Source organism: Schistocerca nitens, chromosome 1, assembly GCF_023898315.1.
Source record: "Schistocerca nitens isolate TAMUIC-IGC-003100 chromosome 1, iqSchNite1.1, whole genome shotgun sequence".
NCBI lineage: Eukaryota > Metazoa > Arthropoda > Insecta > Orthoptera > Acrididae > Schistocerca > Schistocerca nitens.
Genome location: NC_064614.1, coordinates 574717898 through 574734734, shown reverse-complemented (window position 1 = coordinate 574734734; position 16837 = coordinate 574717898). Strand labels below are relative to the sequence as shown.

Sequence of the window (16837 nt, the reverse complement as noted above, 5' to 3'; positions counted from 1 at the left end):
GCATTTATTAACAGGGTTTGTTATTCAGAAGAACCAGATGTTGCGTAACTAGACAGCCAGTTGTTGTGGTGCAAGCTCTTCTGTAATAGTCCATGTTAGCCTCACTGCTAGTGAAGTGAAAATCTTGCTACATACACTAATCTGAGCTAGAGGCTGAGCTAACTGCGACTGTGACCCCCACTGGGCTCCGACTGATGATTCAACTTGTTGACTTACTGGATGACTGACTGGCTGGGCCCTTTGGTCCGTGGCAGCAATCTAAATGCTAGCAGTCGTTGGAAATGTGTTGCTTGCGAGTCTCTAGTTGGTCTTGATCCTGATAGGCACGTTGCTTGCATCTACTATTGATCTTCTTCCAACCTCTTTGCTGTCCGGTGTGTGGGTGACAGCTTACGCCAGCACACAAATAATGTCTTTGGAAAAGTTATTAATTGGTTTCCGGTGAATGGGCTTGCTCTGCTGCAAGGAGTATATTTCCTTCAATAAATACAACACATCAACAGAAGTCAGTAGCCAGGGTAGAGCATACTAATTTTTGATCTTCTAAAGTGACTAGGTTCAGCAACTTTTGCAATCAGAATAATTTCCAATTTTGATGATACAGAAATTAGTAAGCTAGAAATTAGTAAGCTAAGACTCTGCATACTATCAATCTCTGATGTCATATGGTAACTCAACACTTAGGCAAAAAGTATTGACTGCTCAAAAGAAAATGATTAGAATAATGTGTGGGGCTCGTTGTCACACATCTTCTAGGCATCTGTTTAAAAGGTTAGGAATTCTTACAATAGCCTCAGAACACATTTACTCAGTAATGAAATTTGTTCTCAACAACATGGACCAGTTTAAAAACAAGTGACATTCATGACTATAATAACAGAAGAAAGACAGACTTACACTATCCTCTACGTAAACTATCTTCAGCACAGAAACGGGTAAAATATGCTGCTGTAAAACGTTTTGATAAATTATCAGATGAAATAAATTGTCTGACAGACAGCAGTAATAGTTTCAAAAATAAATTGAAATCACATCTCCTTGACAACTCCTTCTATACCATAGATGAATTCTTGAATAGGAATAAGTAAATCTATAGGTGTAATATATGCATTTTGTGCCATTTAAGGGGATGGGGTTGGTAATAAAAATTTCATGTGTTTATTTTTTTATTTTTTAAGGGGGCCTTGATTCATGTGTGCATTTCTTATAACTTCACACATTTCCCAAAAAATCATAATGGTTACTGTGAGATTGATCAACAGAACACATAACTGACTTCATGGAGGCAGTCATGGTGGGCATCTCGGACACAAATTGAGGAACACATTATCTGGTGGGCATGTGTTGGTGTGCATATTCTGATGCTTACAGCGCCATCTGTTGGTAAAATTTTCATTTATTTTTTAATTTTTTTTAATTTTTTTGTTTTTGTTTCATGACAATTCTCCTGGGACTCAAATCAGGATGCTCCTCTTCTCTAGAATAATTGTCTTAACTGCCTCGGCCATCCTAGCATACCTCCCATCCAGCCAAAATTCCCGCAAGCTGCACATACAGATGTAGTGCTCTCCATCCATTTGCTTGCAGCTGTTCAACTGAGTCCCGCAGCAAGGGTTCAGATAAGTGAGTGCACATGCACACAGAAGATACGTTTTGCCATCAAGGCACATATACAAAGACGGAAAAAAATGCTTCACCAAAAATTAATTGTTGTTGTTGTTGTGGTCTTCAGTCCTGAGACTGGTTTGATGCAGCTCTCCATGCTACTCTATCCTGTGCAAGCTTCTTCATCTCCCAGTACCTACTGCAACCTACATCCTTCTGAATCTGCTTAGTGTATGCATCTCTTGGTCTCCCCCTACGATTTTTACCCTCCACGCTGCCCTCCAATACTAAATTGGTGATCCCTTGATGCCTCAGAACATGTCCTACCAACCGATCGCTTCTTCTGGTCAAGTTGTGCCACAAACTCCTCTTCTCCCCAATCCTGTTCAGTACCTCCTCATTAGTTATGTGATCTACCCATCTAATCTTCAGCATTCTTCTGTAGCACCACATTTCGAAAGCTTCTATTCTCTTCTTGTCCAAACTATTTATCGTCCATGTTTCACTTCCATACATGGCTACACTCCATACAAATACTTTCAGAAAAGACTTCCTGACACTTAAATCTATACTCGATGTTAACAAATTTCTCTTCTTCAGAAACGCTTTCCTTGCCATTGCCAGTCTACATTTTATATCCTCTCTACTTCGACCATCATCAGTTATTTTGCTCCCCAAATAGCAAAACTCCTTTACTACTTTAAGTGTCTCATTTCCTAATCTAATACCCTCAACATCACCCGACTTAATTCGACTACATTCCATTATCCTCGTTTTGCTTTTGTTGATGTTCATCTTATATCCTCCCTTCAAGACACCATCCATTCCATTCAACTGCTCTTCCAAGTCCTTTGCTGTCTCTGACAGAATTACAATGTCATCGGCGAACCTCAAAGTTTTTATTTCTTCTCCATGGATTTTAATACCTACTCCGAATTTTTCTTTTGTTTCCTTTACTGCTTGCTCAATATACAGATTGAATAACATCGAGGAGAGGCTACAACCCTGTCTTACTCCCTTCCCAACCACTGCTACCCTTTCATGTCCCTCGACTCTTATAACTGCCATCTGGTTTCTGTACAAATTGTAAATAGCCTTTCGCTCCCTGTATTTTACCCCCGCCACCTTTAGAATTTGAAAGAGAGTATTCCAGTCAACATTGTCAAAAGCTTTCTCTAAGTCTACAAATGCTAGAAACGTAGGTTTGCCTTTCCTTAATCTTTCTTCTAAGATAAGGCGTAAGGTCAGTATTGCCTCACGTGTCCCAGTATTTCTACGGAATCCAAACTGATCTTCCCCGAGGTCGGCTTCTACTAGTTTTTCCATTCGTCTGTAAAGAATTCGTGTTAGTATTTTGCAGCTGTGGCTTATTAAACTGATTGTTCGGTAATTCTCACATCTGTCAACACCTGCTTTCTTTGGGATTGGAATTATTATATTCTTCTTGAAGTCTGAGGGTATTTCGCCTGTTTCATACATCTTGCTCACCAGATGGTAGAGTTTTGTCAGGACTGGCTCTCCCAAGGCCGTCAGTAGTTCCGATGGAATGTTGTCTACTCCGGGGGCCTTGTTTCGACTCAGGTCTTTCAGTGCTCTGTCAAACTCTTCACGCAGTATCGAATCTCCCATTTCATCTTCATCTACATCCTCTTCCATTTCCATAATATTGTCCTCAAGTACATCGCCCTTGTATAGACCCTCTATATACTCCTTCCACCTTTCTGTTTTCTCTTCTTTGCTTAGAACTGGGTTTCCATCTGAGCTCTTGATGTTCATACAAGTGGTTCTCTTATCTCCAAAGGTCTCTTTAATTTTCCTGTAGGCAGTATCTATCTTACCCCTAGTAAGATAAGCCTCTACATCCTTACATTTGTCCTCTAGCCATCCCTGCTTAGCCATTTTGCACTTCCTGTCGATCTCATTTTTGAGACGTTTGTATTCCTTTTTGCCTGCTTCATTTACTGCATTTTTATATTTTCTCCTTTCATCAATTAAATTCAATATTTCTTCTGTTACCCAAGGATTTCTACTAGCCCTCGTCTTTTTACCTACTTGATCCTCTGCTGCCTTCACTACTTCATCCCTCAAAGCTACCCATTCTTCTTCTACTGTATTTCTTTCCCCCATTCCTGTCAATTGTTCCCTTATGCTCTCCCTGAAACTCTGTACAACCTCTGGTTCTTTCAGTTTATCCAGGTCCCATCTCCTTAAATTCCCACCTTTTTGCAGTTTCTTCAGTTTTAATCTACAGGTCATAACCAATAGATTGTGGTCAGAGTCCACATCTGCCCCTGGAAATGTCTTGCAATTTAAAACCTGGTTCCTAAATCTCTGTCTTACCATCATATAATCAATCTGATACCTTTTAGTATCTCCAGGGTTCTTCCATGTATACAACCTTCTATCATGATTCTTAAACCAAGTGTTAGCTATGATTAAATTGTGCTCTGTGCAAAATTCTACCAGGCGGCTTCCTCTTTCATTTCTTCCCCCCAATCCATATTCACCTACTACGTTTCCTTCTCTCCCTTTTCCTACACTCGAATTCCAGTCACCCATAACTATTAAATTTTCGTCTCCCTTCACAATCTGAATAATTTCTTTTATTTCATCATACATTTCTTCAATTTCTTCGTCATCTGCAGAGCTAGTTGGCATATAAACTTGTACTACTGTAGTAGGTGTGGGCTTCGTATCTATCTTGGCCACAATAATGCGTTCACTAAGCTGTTTGTAGTAGCTTACCCGCGTTCCTATTTTCCTATTCATTATTAAACCTACTCCTGCATTACCCCTATTTGACTTTGTGTTTATAACCCTGTAGTCACCTGACCAGAAGTCTTGTTCCTCCTGCCACCGAACTTCACTAATTCCCACTATATCTAACTTTAACCTATCCATTTCCCTTTTCAAATTTTCTAACCTACCTGCCCGATTAAGGGACCTGACATTCCACGCTCCGATCCGTAGAACGCCAGTTTTCTTTCTCCTGATAACGACATCCTCTTGAGTAGTCCCCGCCCGGAGATCCGAATGGGGGACTATTTTACCTCCGGAATATTTTACCCAAGAGGACGCCATCATCATTTAATCATACAGTAAAGCTGCATGCCCTCGGGAAAAATTACGGCCGTAGTTTCCCCTTGCTTTCAGCCGTTCGCAGTACCAGCACAGCAAGGCCGTTTTGGTTATTGTTACAAGGCCAGATCAGTCAATCATCCAGACTGTTGCCCTTGCAACTACTGAAAAGGCTGCTGCCCCTCTTCAGGAACCACACGTTTGTCTGGCCTCTCAACAGATACCCCTCCGTTGTGGTTGTACCTACGGTACGGCTATCTGTATCGATGAGGCACGCAAGCCTCCCCACCAACGGCAAGGTCCATGGTTCATGGGGGGGGGGGGGGAAAATTAATTAATGTAGAGTAATGAAATTCAGGAATACATTTGACTAGATAACATATAAAGTGATTAACATTGCAAGATCACAGGTTAATGTAGTGCAAGATAAGCCACTGCAAATGTGAAATGCTGGCACACTAATAACCAGTGTAACCTCTGGAATGTTGAATGCAAGCGTGCAAATGTGCATGCATTGTGTTGTACAGGGGCTGGATGTCAGTTTGTGGGATGGAGTTCCATGCTTGTTGCACTTGGTCGGTCAGTACAGGGATGGTTAATGCTGTTTGCGGATGTTGCTGGAGTCATTGTCTGATGATGTCCCATATGTGCTCGATTGGAGACAGATCAGGTGATCAAGCAGGCCAAGGCAACATGTTGACACTCGAGGTTTCAACATCATTATATGGACCAGCGGTATCCTGTTGAAAAGCACATCCTGGAATGCTGTTCGTGAATGGCAGCACAGCAGGTTTAATCACCAGATTGACATACAAATTTTCAGTCAGGATGTGTGACATAACTTCGAGAATGCTCCTGCTGTTGTACGAAATCACACCATGAACCATAACTCCTTGTATAAATCTGGTGTGTGTAGCATGCAGACAAGTTGGCCTCCTCCCAACCAACACATGACCATCACTGGCACTGAGGCAGAACCAGCTTTCATCAGAAAACACAACAGACCTCCACCCTGCCTTCCAAATGAGCTCCTGCTTGACACCACTGAAGTCACAAATGGTGATGGTTTTGTGTCGGTGGAATGCACAGCACAGGGCATCTGGCTTGGAGCTGTCCTTGAAGTAATGGATTTGTAAGAGTTTGTTATGTCACCGTGGTACCAACTGCAGCTCAAATTGCTGCTGCAGTTGCAGCATGATGTGCCATAGCCTTACTCTGAACACGATGATCTTCCCTCTCAGTACTGCCTTGTGGTTGTCCAGAGACCAATACCCTTGCGATCATACATTTTCGTGACCACTGCTGCCAGCAAACATTTACAGGGGCTACATTCCTGCCAGATGTTTGTGTATTATCACACAAGAGACATCCAGCTTCTCGTAGCCTTATCACACTACCATCTTCAAACTCAATGGGGTTATAATGGCACCTTCACCTTTGTTGTCTTATAGGCACTCTTAACAAACATCAGCTCACTGCATCCAGTCTCAAAGGTAACTAATGTTCATGACCTTTACAGCGTGTATTTAAAGCAAACCTGATCTGTATCATCATAGCGGTGCTACATCTTTCAGATGTAGAAGCACACCTACCAACTTTTGTTCATGTCGCACAACTCCTTGGTGTTCGTGATCTCTCTCTAAACCCCCCCCCCCCCCAATTTCAGTATATGTACATATTTATATTGAGATTTCCCATCCTCTCTTCTGCCATTCCCATTCTTTGTTTAAGGTTAGTGACGACAGATTGCTAGACTGCCTCTTTTTGTGCAAACAGCCACTGGATTTGTGAAAACAAATAGTGAAGGGTAAGGTGCACTGACACCACGATTCTGCCATACAGAAGAGAGTTGTGCCAACCAAAAAAGGATACATCATAATACTAAATGAAATCTCGAGCTGTACTGACTACTTCTGGGAAGGAACGAACTAAGCTGAGACAGGCAGTGTGTTGGTCTGTACACCCAACCTACATGAAATTTGGCATGCTGGGGCCAGCCCTGGTTACAGCCTTCTTTATTTTGTTTAATGTCCTACCTAGTCTTCTATAATTGTTACAGTAGCACTTGAAAATGGAATTTGAATCCAGAAACACAGATAATGTACATGTGTATGCAAATAAAGTAAATCTGAAGTTACAACTGCAGCAGATTTTATTCATCATTAACAATTTCAGAGATGTTAAATTACAATATTTTTTAACAAAATAGAAACTACTCAGAAAAGGTCACAAATACACCTGTCAAACAATGCATAAACACAACAGCATAACTTTAACAGAAAGTCATGAAATAATAAATGTCCAAAAAGAGGTATGTGAGAAATTCAAACAAAAGTTCAGTATTATTGACACAAATAAAGTACATGGCTGGGCACCCAATTTTAATGTTATAAACACTAGCCAATCTTTTTTTCATTCATGGCTTACTGGGAGGGATCTGCTGGCAATCATATCAAAACTTGAAGCAAAAATGTCTTGGATCTGGGATGACATTCCACATAAGCTGCTAAAGGAATGCAGAAGAGAATTAGTGAAGCCTGAGACACACCTAACAAACAGCTCCCTCTGCCTTTGAGAATTCCCTGAGCTGAAAATCACTGAAATTCTACCATTGAATAAGAAGGGAATAAAAACAAACATAGAAAGCTAGCAGCCAATATTGTTCACTTCAGAACTTGGAAGATCGCCAGAGAAAGTAATTTCGTGACAGAAGTAGCAACTTTTATACAAGAAGTACGAGGGTTGCCCAGTAAATAATGCCCCATATTTTTTTTCTCCGAAATAAAAAATATTAGAAATGTGAAACTTTAGGTGCGAGTTATTTGAAGTTTCCCGCGTGTGTACGCAAAGTTTCAATTTCCTCCGACAGAGAGCGGTGGTGTAGGAATGTTCTAAAATGGCGTCTGCAAGTGACATCCGTCAGAAACAACGTGCAGTGATTGAATTTCTCGTAGCAGAGGAAGAAACCGTGGGCAATATCCATAAACGCTTGTGCAACGTCTACGGAACATCTGCAGTCGATAGGAGTACTGTTGGTCGCTGGGCACAGAGGGTGAAAGCATCAGAGGGCGGTGCTGCGGAGCTCCGAGATTTGCCGCGGTCGGGAAGGCCTCCCACGGCTGTCACGCCTGACAGCGGGCTGATGTTCTCATTCGACGGGATCGACGCATTACGACTCGACAATTGGCACTGGAGTTGTCAGTAAGCAAAGGAAGTGTGGATGTGATTATCAATCAGCTTGGATACTCAAAAGTGTGTGCAAGATGGGTTCCTCGGTGTCTTACTGTCGATCACAAATCCCAAAGAAAAGACATTTCTTTCGATTTGTTGCGACGCTTTCACGTTGACGGGGAGGCCTTTTTGTCACGGATTGTGACAGGTGATGAAACTTGGGTGCATCATTTTGAGCCCGAAACAAAAAGACAATCGATGGAATGGCGTCATGCTTATTCTCCACAGAAGAAAAAATTCAAAACAGGTCCTTCAGCCGGAAAAGTCATGATGACTGTGTTTTGGGATTGCGAGGGCGTAATTCTCATTGATGTGATGCCAAAAGGCAGTACCATTAATTCAGAGGCTTATGTCAAAACATTAGACAAACTTAAGCAGCGCTTCCGGCGCCTTGGGCGTCATGTTAACCCACAGGATGTTTTGATTCAGCATGATAACGCTCGTCCTCACACAAGTTTGAGGACTTGTGAACACATCGCGAAACTGGGTTGGATAGTGTTACCCCATCCACCCTACAGCCCCGATTTGGCTCCTTCAGACTTTCACTTGTTTGGGCCAATGAAGAATTTCGTTCGTGGAAGACGTTTTGCCGATGACGAAGAAGTGATTCACGAAGTGACAACCTGGCTCCGTAGGCAGAGTAAAGATTTTTACCGGCAGGGAATACACGCTCTTGTGTCTCGCTGGAAAAAGGCCGTCGAACTTGAAGGAGATTATGTGGAAAAATAAAGCAAGTAGACAAAACATCAGTCTTTCACATATGTAAATTTGATTGTTGTGGAATAAATACTTCTGGAGAAAAAAAATATGAGGCATTATTTACTGGGCAACCCTCGTATTAAACAAGCTGAATAAAGGACACAAGGCAACAGGCACTTCCTGCATATGAGTAAAGCTTTCAATACTGTGAATCATACCACTCTATTGCATAATTAGAAGAATATGGGATGAGAGGAGAAACCCTACTTACCTTCTAACTACCTATCACCTAACTAACTTCTTAACACAGAACTATTTTGCGTTTGAAGGAAAGGTACAGCACAGTGATGGGCACCCACGTGGCACTCTTCAGTGTCAATCTATTTGTGGGTCATCTAGAGGCAACCTTTGGAAACTCCCAAAACCCCAAACCCCTGGTCAGGTTCTGGTTCATTGCATTGACCTCCTCCCTCTCTGATGGCTCCATCCACACCTCTATCCACATTAAACACACCAACCACCAACAGTACCTGCATTCTGATAGCTACCATCCCTTCCACACCAAAAAATCCCTCCCGTACAGCTTGGTCACCAAAGGACATTGTATCTGCAGTGACAAGAACTCCTTTCCCCAGTATGCTGAAAGTCTCACCAAAGCCTTCACAGGCAGACATACCACCCACAGACCAATCACCCACAGCTAGTCCGCAAACAGATTTCCCATGCCATTTCACCACCCACCCACAATCCTCCCACCAAGAGTGCCCCTTTGTCATACAATACCACCCTGGACTGGAACTAATGAACCACATCCTTTGTCTGGACTTTGATTATTTGCCATCGTGTGCTGAAATGAGGGACATTAACACAAGATCTGTGCAATATTGCAGCACCTGTGTTATATCTAATTATGATGCATGTCCAAAGGAACCTTGCATCGTAATTTGGAATAACACAAGCACTGCAATATCATATTTATCCGCTGACACTGATGCGATAGGGATCATATTCCTGTAGAAGACCCAGGTGCAAGACCTGCCCAGTAGTTCCTATTCCAGTCCTGTTGCAGGTTTATCTTACACCACTCGTAAAAGCAGCCAAGTTATATGCCTGTTCAGCTGCAATCATTGCGTAGCTTTTTTTGTTGGTATGACCATTAACCAGCTGTCCACCAGGATGAACACCCACCACCAACATGTGCCACAACAAGCTTGATTGCAATAGCTGCTTCACAACTCGGGCCATCTGGCCATCCACCACCAGCTTTTCTGAATTGTGCAGATGGGGGTTACCCTTATAGCATATTCTTAAATATGCTCCCAAAATTATCCCAACCTCAGCCTAGGGTAACCTACTGTCCCAACATCCACCATGCAACAGTTTATGCCCCCCTCTGTCCTATCACCTCCCTTTCCAAAGCCCCTTACTGTGTGTCACTCTCCGCCAAAGCATCCACCTGTCCTTTCCCCATCCTTGCTCCTCTCCATTTCCAGTCCCCTTTTCTTCACCCACACCCCACTGAGAATTTCAAAGAGTATATTCGATTCAACTTTGTCAAAAGCTTTCTTTACTTCTACTGATGCTATAAATGTAGCTTTGCTCTTATTTAACCAATCTTCTAACATAAGTCATATGGTCAGTATTGTCTTGCATATTCCTACATTTCTGTAGAGCTCAAACTGATATTCCCCAAGGTCATTTTCTACTGGTTTTTGCCATATTTCTGTAAATAATTCATATCAATAATTTGCAACCATGGCTTCTTAAACTGATTATTCAGTAACATTCACACTTGTCAGCACCACCATTCTATGGAAAAGAAATCGTTACATTCTTCTTCAAACTTCAAGTTTATATACCATGTACATTAGACTGAATAATTTTGTCACGTATCTCAATTATTCAGAGGAAATATCATTTATTCCAGGCACCTTGTTTTGATTTATGTCTTTCATTGTCGTGTCAAATTAGGCTCTCGGTATCATACTGCACACAACATCTTCAGCTTCTTTCTCTGCTCTTCCCATAATATTGTATTCAAATTTGTTTCCCTCTTTATATTACTTCTACATTTCAGCCCTCCCCTCTTTTCTTAGTACAGGCTTTCTATTTGAGATATTAATATTCATATAGATGCTTCTCTTTCTGCCAAACTTATCCAGACCCCATCAATTTAATTTCCTAACCTTCTGCAGTTCCTTCAGTTTTAATCTACAGTTCATAGCCAATAAATTACAGTCAGAGTCAACATTTATTTCTGGAAATTTATTGCAGTTTAAAATCTGGCCATGAAATCTATTTCAGTGTCTTCAGGTCTCTTCCACTTATACAACCATCTTTCTCGATTCTTAAACTAAGTACAAGCAGTGATTAAATTGTGCTCTAAACATAACTCCACCAGGTGGTTTCCACTTTCACTCCTCTCCCACAGTCAATATTCTATTTTCTTACTACTATTTTGTGTTGGCAATCCTTCACCAGAAGTCCTGTTCTTCCTGGCACCACACTTCTCTAATTCACACTATATCTGATTTCAACCTTTAAAGACTAGCATTATATGCTCTGAATTATTGACTGCCAGTATTAGTTTTCCTGACATCATCATCTTCCTGAGGAGACACACAATCTGAATGGGGGGCTATTTTACATCGAGAATATTTTATCCAAGAGGATGGCACCACCATTAAGCCTTCCAGTAGAGCTGCATGCCCTCGGGAAGTATGACAGCTGTAGTTCCACTTACTTTCAATTGACTAATGTCATAAGGCCAGATTAGTCAGTCTTGCAGACTGGTGTTTCTGCACCTCCTGAATGCTGCCTCTCTTGAGGAACCATATGTTTGTCTGATCTCTCAATAGATACCCTTTCAATGTGGTTGCACCTGTGATATGTCTATCTATGTCATAAGCAAAAATTTGTAATTCAACAGTTATTACGAAAGTCTAATCTGCTGTTTTACCTGAACTATTCAGCAATTGGTTCACTGTAACATTTGCATGTTTCAGTTAACAAACTGTGAGTGATATGCCGTTAAGAGTGTTCATCTTTTATTTTTAAAGTAAAATTTTATCGAACTGTGCAAGTAATGTAATAAAGAAAGTGCACAAATACGACCATTTGACAGATTTAGAACTGAGCACACAAATCTCAATAGACATTCCAAGATCAGTTACAAGTTCAACGAAAAAAATAAATAAAAAAAATGCATTTAAGAAATAAAAATGAATTTAATGGAAATTACTCTGCATTGCAAAAACCTACTATGTACACCAAATCACTATTTTGTGAAGTAATTTTTCTGTCTTTCAGTTAATTTATGTTTTGATCATTGTCACTGCTATTTCTTTTTCTTCTTCTTCTTTTTTGTTAGAGATCAGTATCATGTCAGAAGCGACAATGCAGTTGGTAAAAATATTTAAACATTTATGAACACTACACAGAAAAAATATTGGCTTTGTAAAAATATACTATTAATATTTAAGCAAGTCATATCTTTTTTTAAAAAGAATAGTGATTTTTACATACCACACAAATGCAGTTTCATATGAGGTACTCACTTCTTATTACAATTATTAGAGGTGTTTTTATGGTGCTGCAGTCTACATGGTGAATTTATGTATTACACATTCTTTATACCATTAAGTGGAGGATCTTGCTTAATCTTATTCTTTTTCTTTGCAGTATGATGGAAGCTTAGAACGATTAGCGAAGGAATCTGATCTTCTGCGGCAAGCCTATGGGCATTTCTTTGACTTAACTATAGTTAATAATGATATAGAAGAGACAATAGCTGCCTTAGAAAAAGCCATTGAACGTGTTCATACTACACCACAGTGGATACCTGTCTCATGGGTCTACTGACAGAAGACACTTTCAGAGTCTACAACTTCAATAAAGTGAAAATGGGAAACAGAAAAAGTGATTAAGTGCATGAATAAGAAGTTACTGTGTTTGTTATGCTCAATTTCAATTCTGGTATGTGTATGTTAATGATCTTCCTGTGGATAGCTGCTGAATCAAATAAGAGTGGTATTATGTTTATCTTCAACTCTTTTTCAGGAAAGTTGTGTCACTTTATTTCTCAGTTCATCACTGGAACACAAACATGAAGCTGTAGTAAGTGATTCCAATCCTAAATTTTTAAAATTTCATAAAACTTGAAAGACTTTTATTTATACAAATTTTTGTTCTGTGAACAATTATTATTTGATTGTAATATGAACTACAAGGCAGTGTTAAACTCCGAGTTTGAAATATTAGGAAAATAGTTTTGTTTATTGTAAGGGAATATGGATACACATTTAACTATGTTGTTGAATAAGTTTTGTTTGTCCTCCATTGTAAGAAATAATTTTCAGAAGTAGGTTAACGCTAAGTGTCAGTTATTTTGTTGCAGTATTTGTGAAAGGTAGGCTGAATGTTTGTGTTGTTCTGTTAAGTTATTCCATTGATCCTGAATTGTGTACTGATTGTTATCTTATCAACACAACACTATTGTTTGAATGCAAAGATCAGCTCTAATTCAGAGACATTCCAAACATATTGTTAACATTCCTCCTTCATGTTTCCTCTTCTTTTCTATCATTTACTACAGCTCCAGTTTCTGTGTTCATGTGAATAAACTACAGGGCATTAGCAAATCTGATTTTTAGTTGTTGGTAACTTTTCAGTTTTCAATGATGCTAATTGTGCTGAAGCTGAACATGTTTCAAAAAGCAATAGCACTGTACTGATTTTTCATGAATTAATTAATAACATCCTATTATTTATAGTGGACTAGAACTGCACTGAAAATCCCATTTGTCACATTCTATATTAGTTTACTAAAAAATAAACACTAATGTTTGAATTCTTTTATAGATATGTTTTCCTTTGTATTACATTTTGAGATCTATCCACAAAAGCAATCTGAATATCCAAATAATTATATAGTTTTTAAGAAAAGGTACTAAAATATTTGGAATAATTATCAAAATTTGTAATTCAACAGTTATTACGAAAGTCTGAACTGCTATTTTACCTAAACTATTCAGCAATTGGTTCACTGTAACATTTGCATGTTTCAGTTAACAAACTGTGAGTGATATGCAGTTACAAGTGTTCATCTTATATGCACAAATAGTAATATTGTTGATTAGAATTTTTAAAGTAAAATTTTATCAAACTATGCAAGTAATGTAATACAGAAAGTGCACAAATACGACCACTGTTATAGAAACAGTGCTCTATAAAATTAAGCACAAACTTAGTGTTTGCTCAGTTATGAAGTATTTTACAATACAACTGAAGTGCCATCTTGAAGTACTGTGAATAAAATTTTGACTTAATCTATGCAAAATGACAGAACATTAAGTATTAACATGAACATTCTGTCTACAATATTTCATGCAGTATATATGAAGAGGATGTGGATAGTGCTTTGTACGTTTAAGGTGTTAGGGTAAGTGGTGGGCTTTCCCAGACATTACACTTCTTGACTGCTCATGAATATGTTAAGTGTGCAGAAGAGGAAGTATTCAGCAGTGTACGCAGCAGAAGTGCATATGTTTGCATCTGATGTGTGTTTGGCTACTGTGCTGTTTATCTGCAGTGATTTGGGCTGTGAGTGATGAAGCAATATGCTTTCAAGAATGAATTGGAGTGTTGTCCATTAAAGGTGCAAGAAAGTGGGATTTAAAATTAAGAAATATTGTAGTGAATGAGGAAAGATGTTTTCACTATAAATTTGGAAAAACTTCAAATACTAACATTGTTATTGCAATTTAACAAAGTGACACAATCTGAAGAGCTTCAGCTGTGTAAAAATCTTTTTGTGTCATAAATACCTACAACTACTGAAAGAAATATTACAATCAGGATATTGATGCAACTATATGTAGATGGATCAAGAATGTAGAAGCAACATGCAAAAACTAGAAAACTTTATTGAACATATGGGAATGAACTTATGTGGCTTGTTTAATGTGAATAGATTGAGACTCAATAAACGAAGTTTTATGTGCATCTGTTTCTGTCATACATACATGTGTTTCAGTTGCTTAAGGGCCTGTGTGCCCTTCTATGATTTTTGAAACTGACCTGCAGATTAAGTACAAGCAGTGAAATGACTAATTTTTTCTCTCTCTATGTACTTGAAATTATTGTTTTGTATGTATTCTTACTTAAGTCAAATCCCTCTAATATCAGACAAAATCAGTTTATTGCTGGTGTTACGTGATTTCATATTCACAAAAAGATACTTTGCTGTAAACAGTCAGTAAATTTTGTAATTGTGTGTATGTTTTTTTCTATTTTAATAATAATCTGGATACAAACTTTGGGGAAGATATCTTCACTGGACAATTTACCATCAAGAAATTGTTGCAGGAGATGCTACTCTTGTGAAAGATATAGATTTGTCTTAATTTTGTAGTTAACGTAGCAGTGTTTTATTTATTATCAGTTTCCTTTTATACCAGCTGTTTTGTTTTATTCCAAAATATTGCAGTAGTTTTGACACTAATATTTTCATATTAATTTTCTTTTCCTGGGAGGAAATCCAGTAATAAAGGTCAGTGTGTCGTTAGTCTGAAGCACTATACACCAATGCTATGTTTTGATTATGCATAATGTTATGTTTGACCACTAGACACAGAGAATTTATATTCTGTGCCCAGCATTCTGAAGTAAACAGTCCAAAATAACCAACAAATTGTTTACATCAGCATAGGAAGATGCTTTTAGAATACATTACTGGAAGTGGCCTTTAAGCACAATCAGAAGTCCTGGGACTGCAGCAAGATCTGCTGTGTAATGTTGAACTATATTACCACTATAAAACTCAAAGCACTGAATACATATTTTTCAAACTTTATGTTGTATTCTAATTCCTAAAGCAGAAGTAAATTTTGTTGCTTATTTAAGGATTCTCAAGAAACTGAAGAAATATGTTCAATAAAAACATTGTCATTGTATCACATGATTGGTTATAGATGGTGTCACCCTGAATATTTTTTACTGTGAATTTCTATTACATGATCTCCATTCGTCATGAGATAACTTCAGATTTCACTCTACATCAGCACTGAATAAAATTGTCTCTAAAATGGTGAGCTGAAACTGGTCTGTGGTCAGAATAATGGATACAAAATTTACCTCTTGAAACTGAACATAGTCACTCAGTGATAAACATCTTCTCTCATGGATCTCCTACTGAGACATGCTCAAAGGACAGTTGGATATGCTGACAAATAACATTCAGTACACCTGTGAATATGTCATTATTTGAATAAAAATAAATTGTTACTGAGATTCAGAATTCTAGGAAACTTAATTTTCATTCTTTTCCTTTTTGTATTTTTGTGTATGAGTGATGCAGTCATATCATCCAGTGACTGGAGACACTATTACCCAAATTAGGAAGTTTGGCTAGTGGTTCTTTCCTTCTTAGAATTATATGTGATGCCCAGAAGGTAAGGTATTTAGTGTTCACTGAAGAATATTTAGTGTGAATTGTCATATTAAGATCTTACCAATAAAAACATTAGTGCAAAAAATTCACATGTTAAGCTCATATGACAATAAAACTACATAATCATGTATTGCAAACAATTGTGTTATCATGAGTATTGATATTTTTATTTGAAGTTATCAGTCACATGGATTGTATTGAACAAGAGCTGTTTCTAAACTTGAGCACTAGTGATGGTACCTCTTGTGCCACTGCAGTGCGAACTACAGAGGAACCAAGACCAGTAACATGGTTTTGAATCAAAACAAGTGTGTTTTGGAGTGGTAAAACGTTATCTGTTTCTAGTGATGCACTTAACTTTGGAGTATTGTGTAACTTTGGAGTGTTGTGTTTTGTCTGCATGTAAATAATATCAAATTTCTGTGTTACATTTAGAGACAGCTGGTATTATTCTCCACATTGTAGGCTGTATGTCTATCCTAAGTAATAACAATCAAAATGTTAAAATACCACAGCAATATGTTCGGGTTGTATTGGACAACACAATTTCAGGCTGTACCTGACATAATACATAAAATAAAACCGAAATGTTCAGTGAAGGCACAAAGCAATTAGGGAAACTAACTTCAGCTGAAAGCGACCGAAATGTTAACAATTTTCTCTCTATCAGTGCTTACAGAAAACTTATATCTCCAATTTCTGTTTATTCTTGTGCCAGACTAGATACCGATTTGAAAGAGAGTGCAACAATAGGAAGTGAATTTGATTTTTAAC

At 38.5% G+C, this 16837-nt stretch overlaps 1 protein-coding gene across 6 annotated transcripts in view; it reads left to right on the top strand.

Moving 5' to 3' along the window:
* LOC126255156 (peripheral plasma membrane protein CASK) overlaps positions 1-15910 on the top strand; it is a 546277-nt gene extending 530367 nt beyond the window's left edge. For all 6 annotated transcript variants that reach the window (XM_049955370.1, XM_049955372.1, XM_049955371.1 and 3 more), the window contains one exon: positions 12295-15910. In XM_049955370.1, the coding sequence (XP_049811327.1) occupies positions 12295-12474 (180 nt within the window). In that variant the 3' untranslated portion in view covers positions 12475-15910. The remainder of the gene's footprint in view (positions 1-12294) is intronic.
* The last annotated feature ends 927 nt before the right edge of the window (positions 15911-16837 follow it).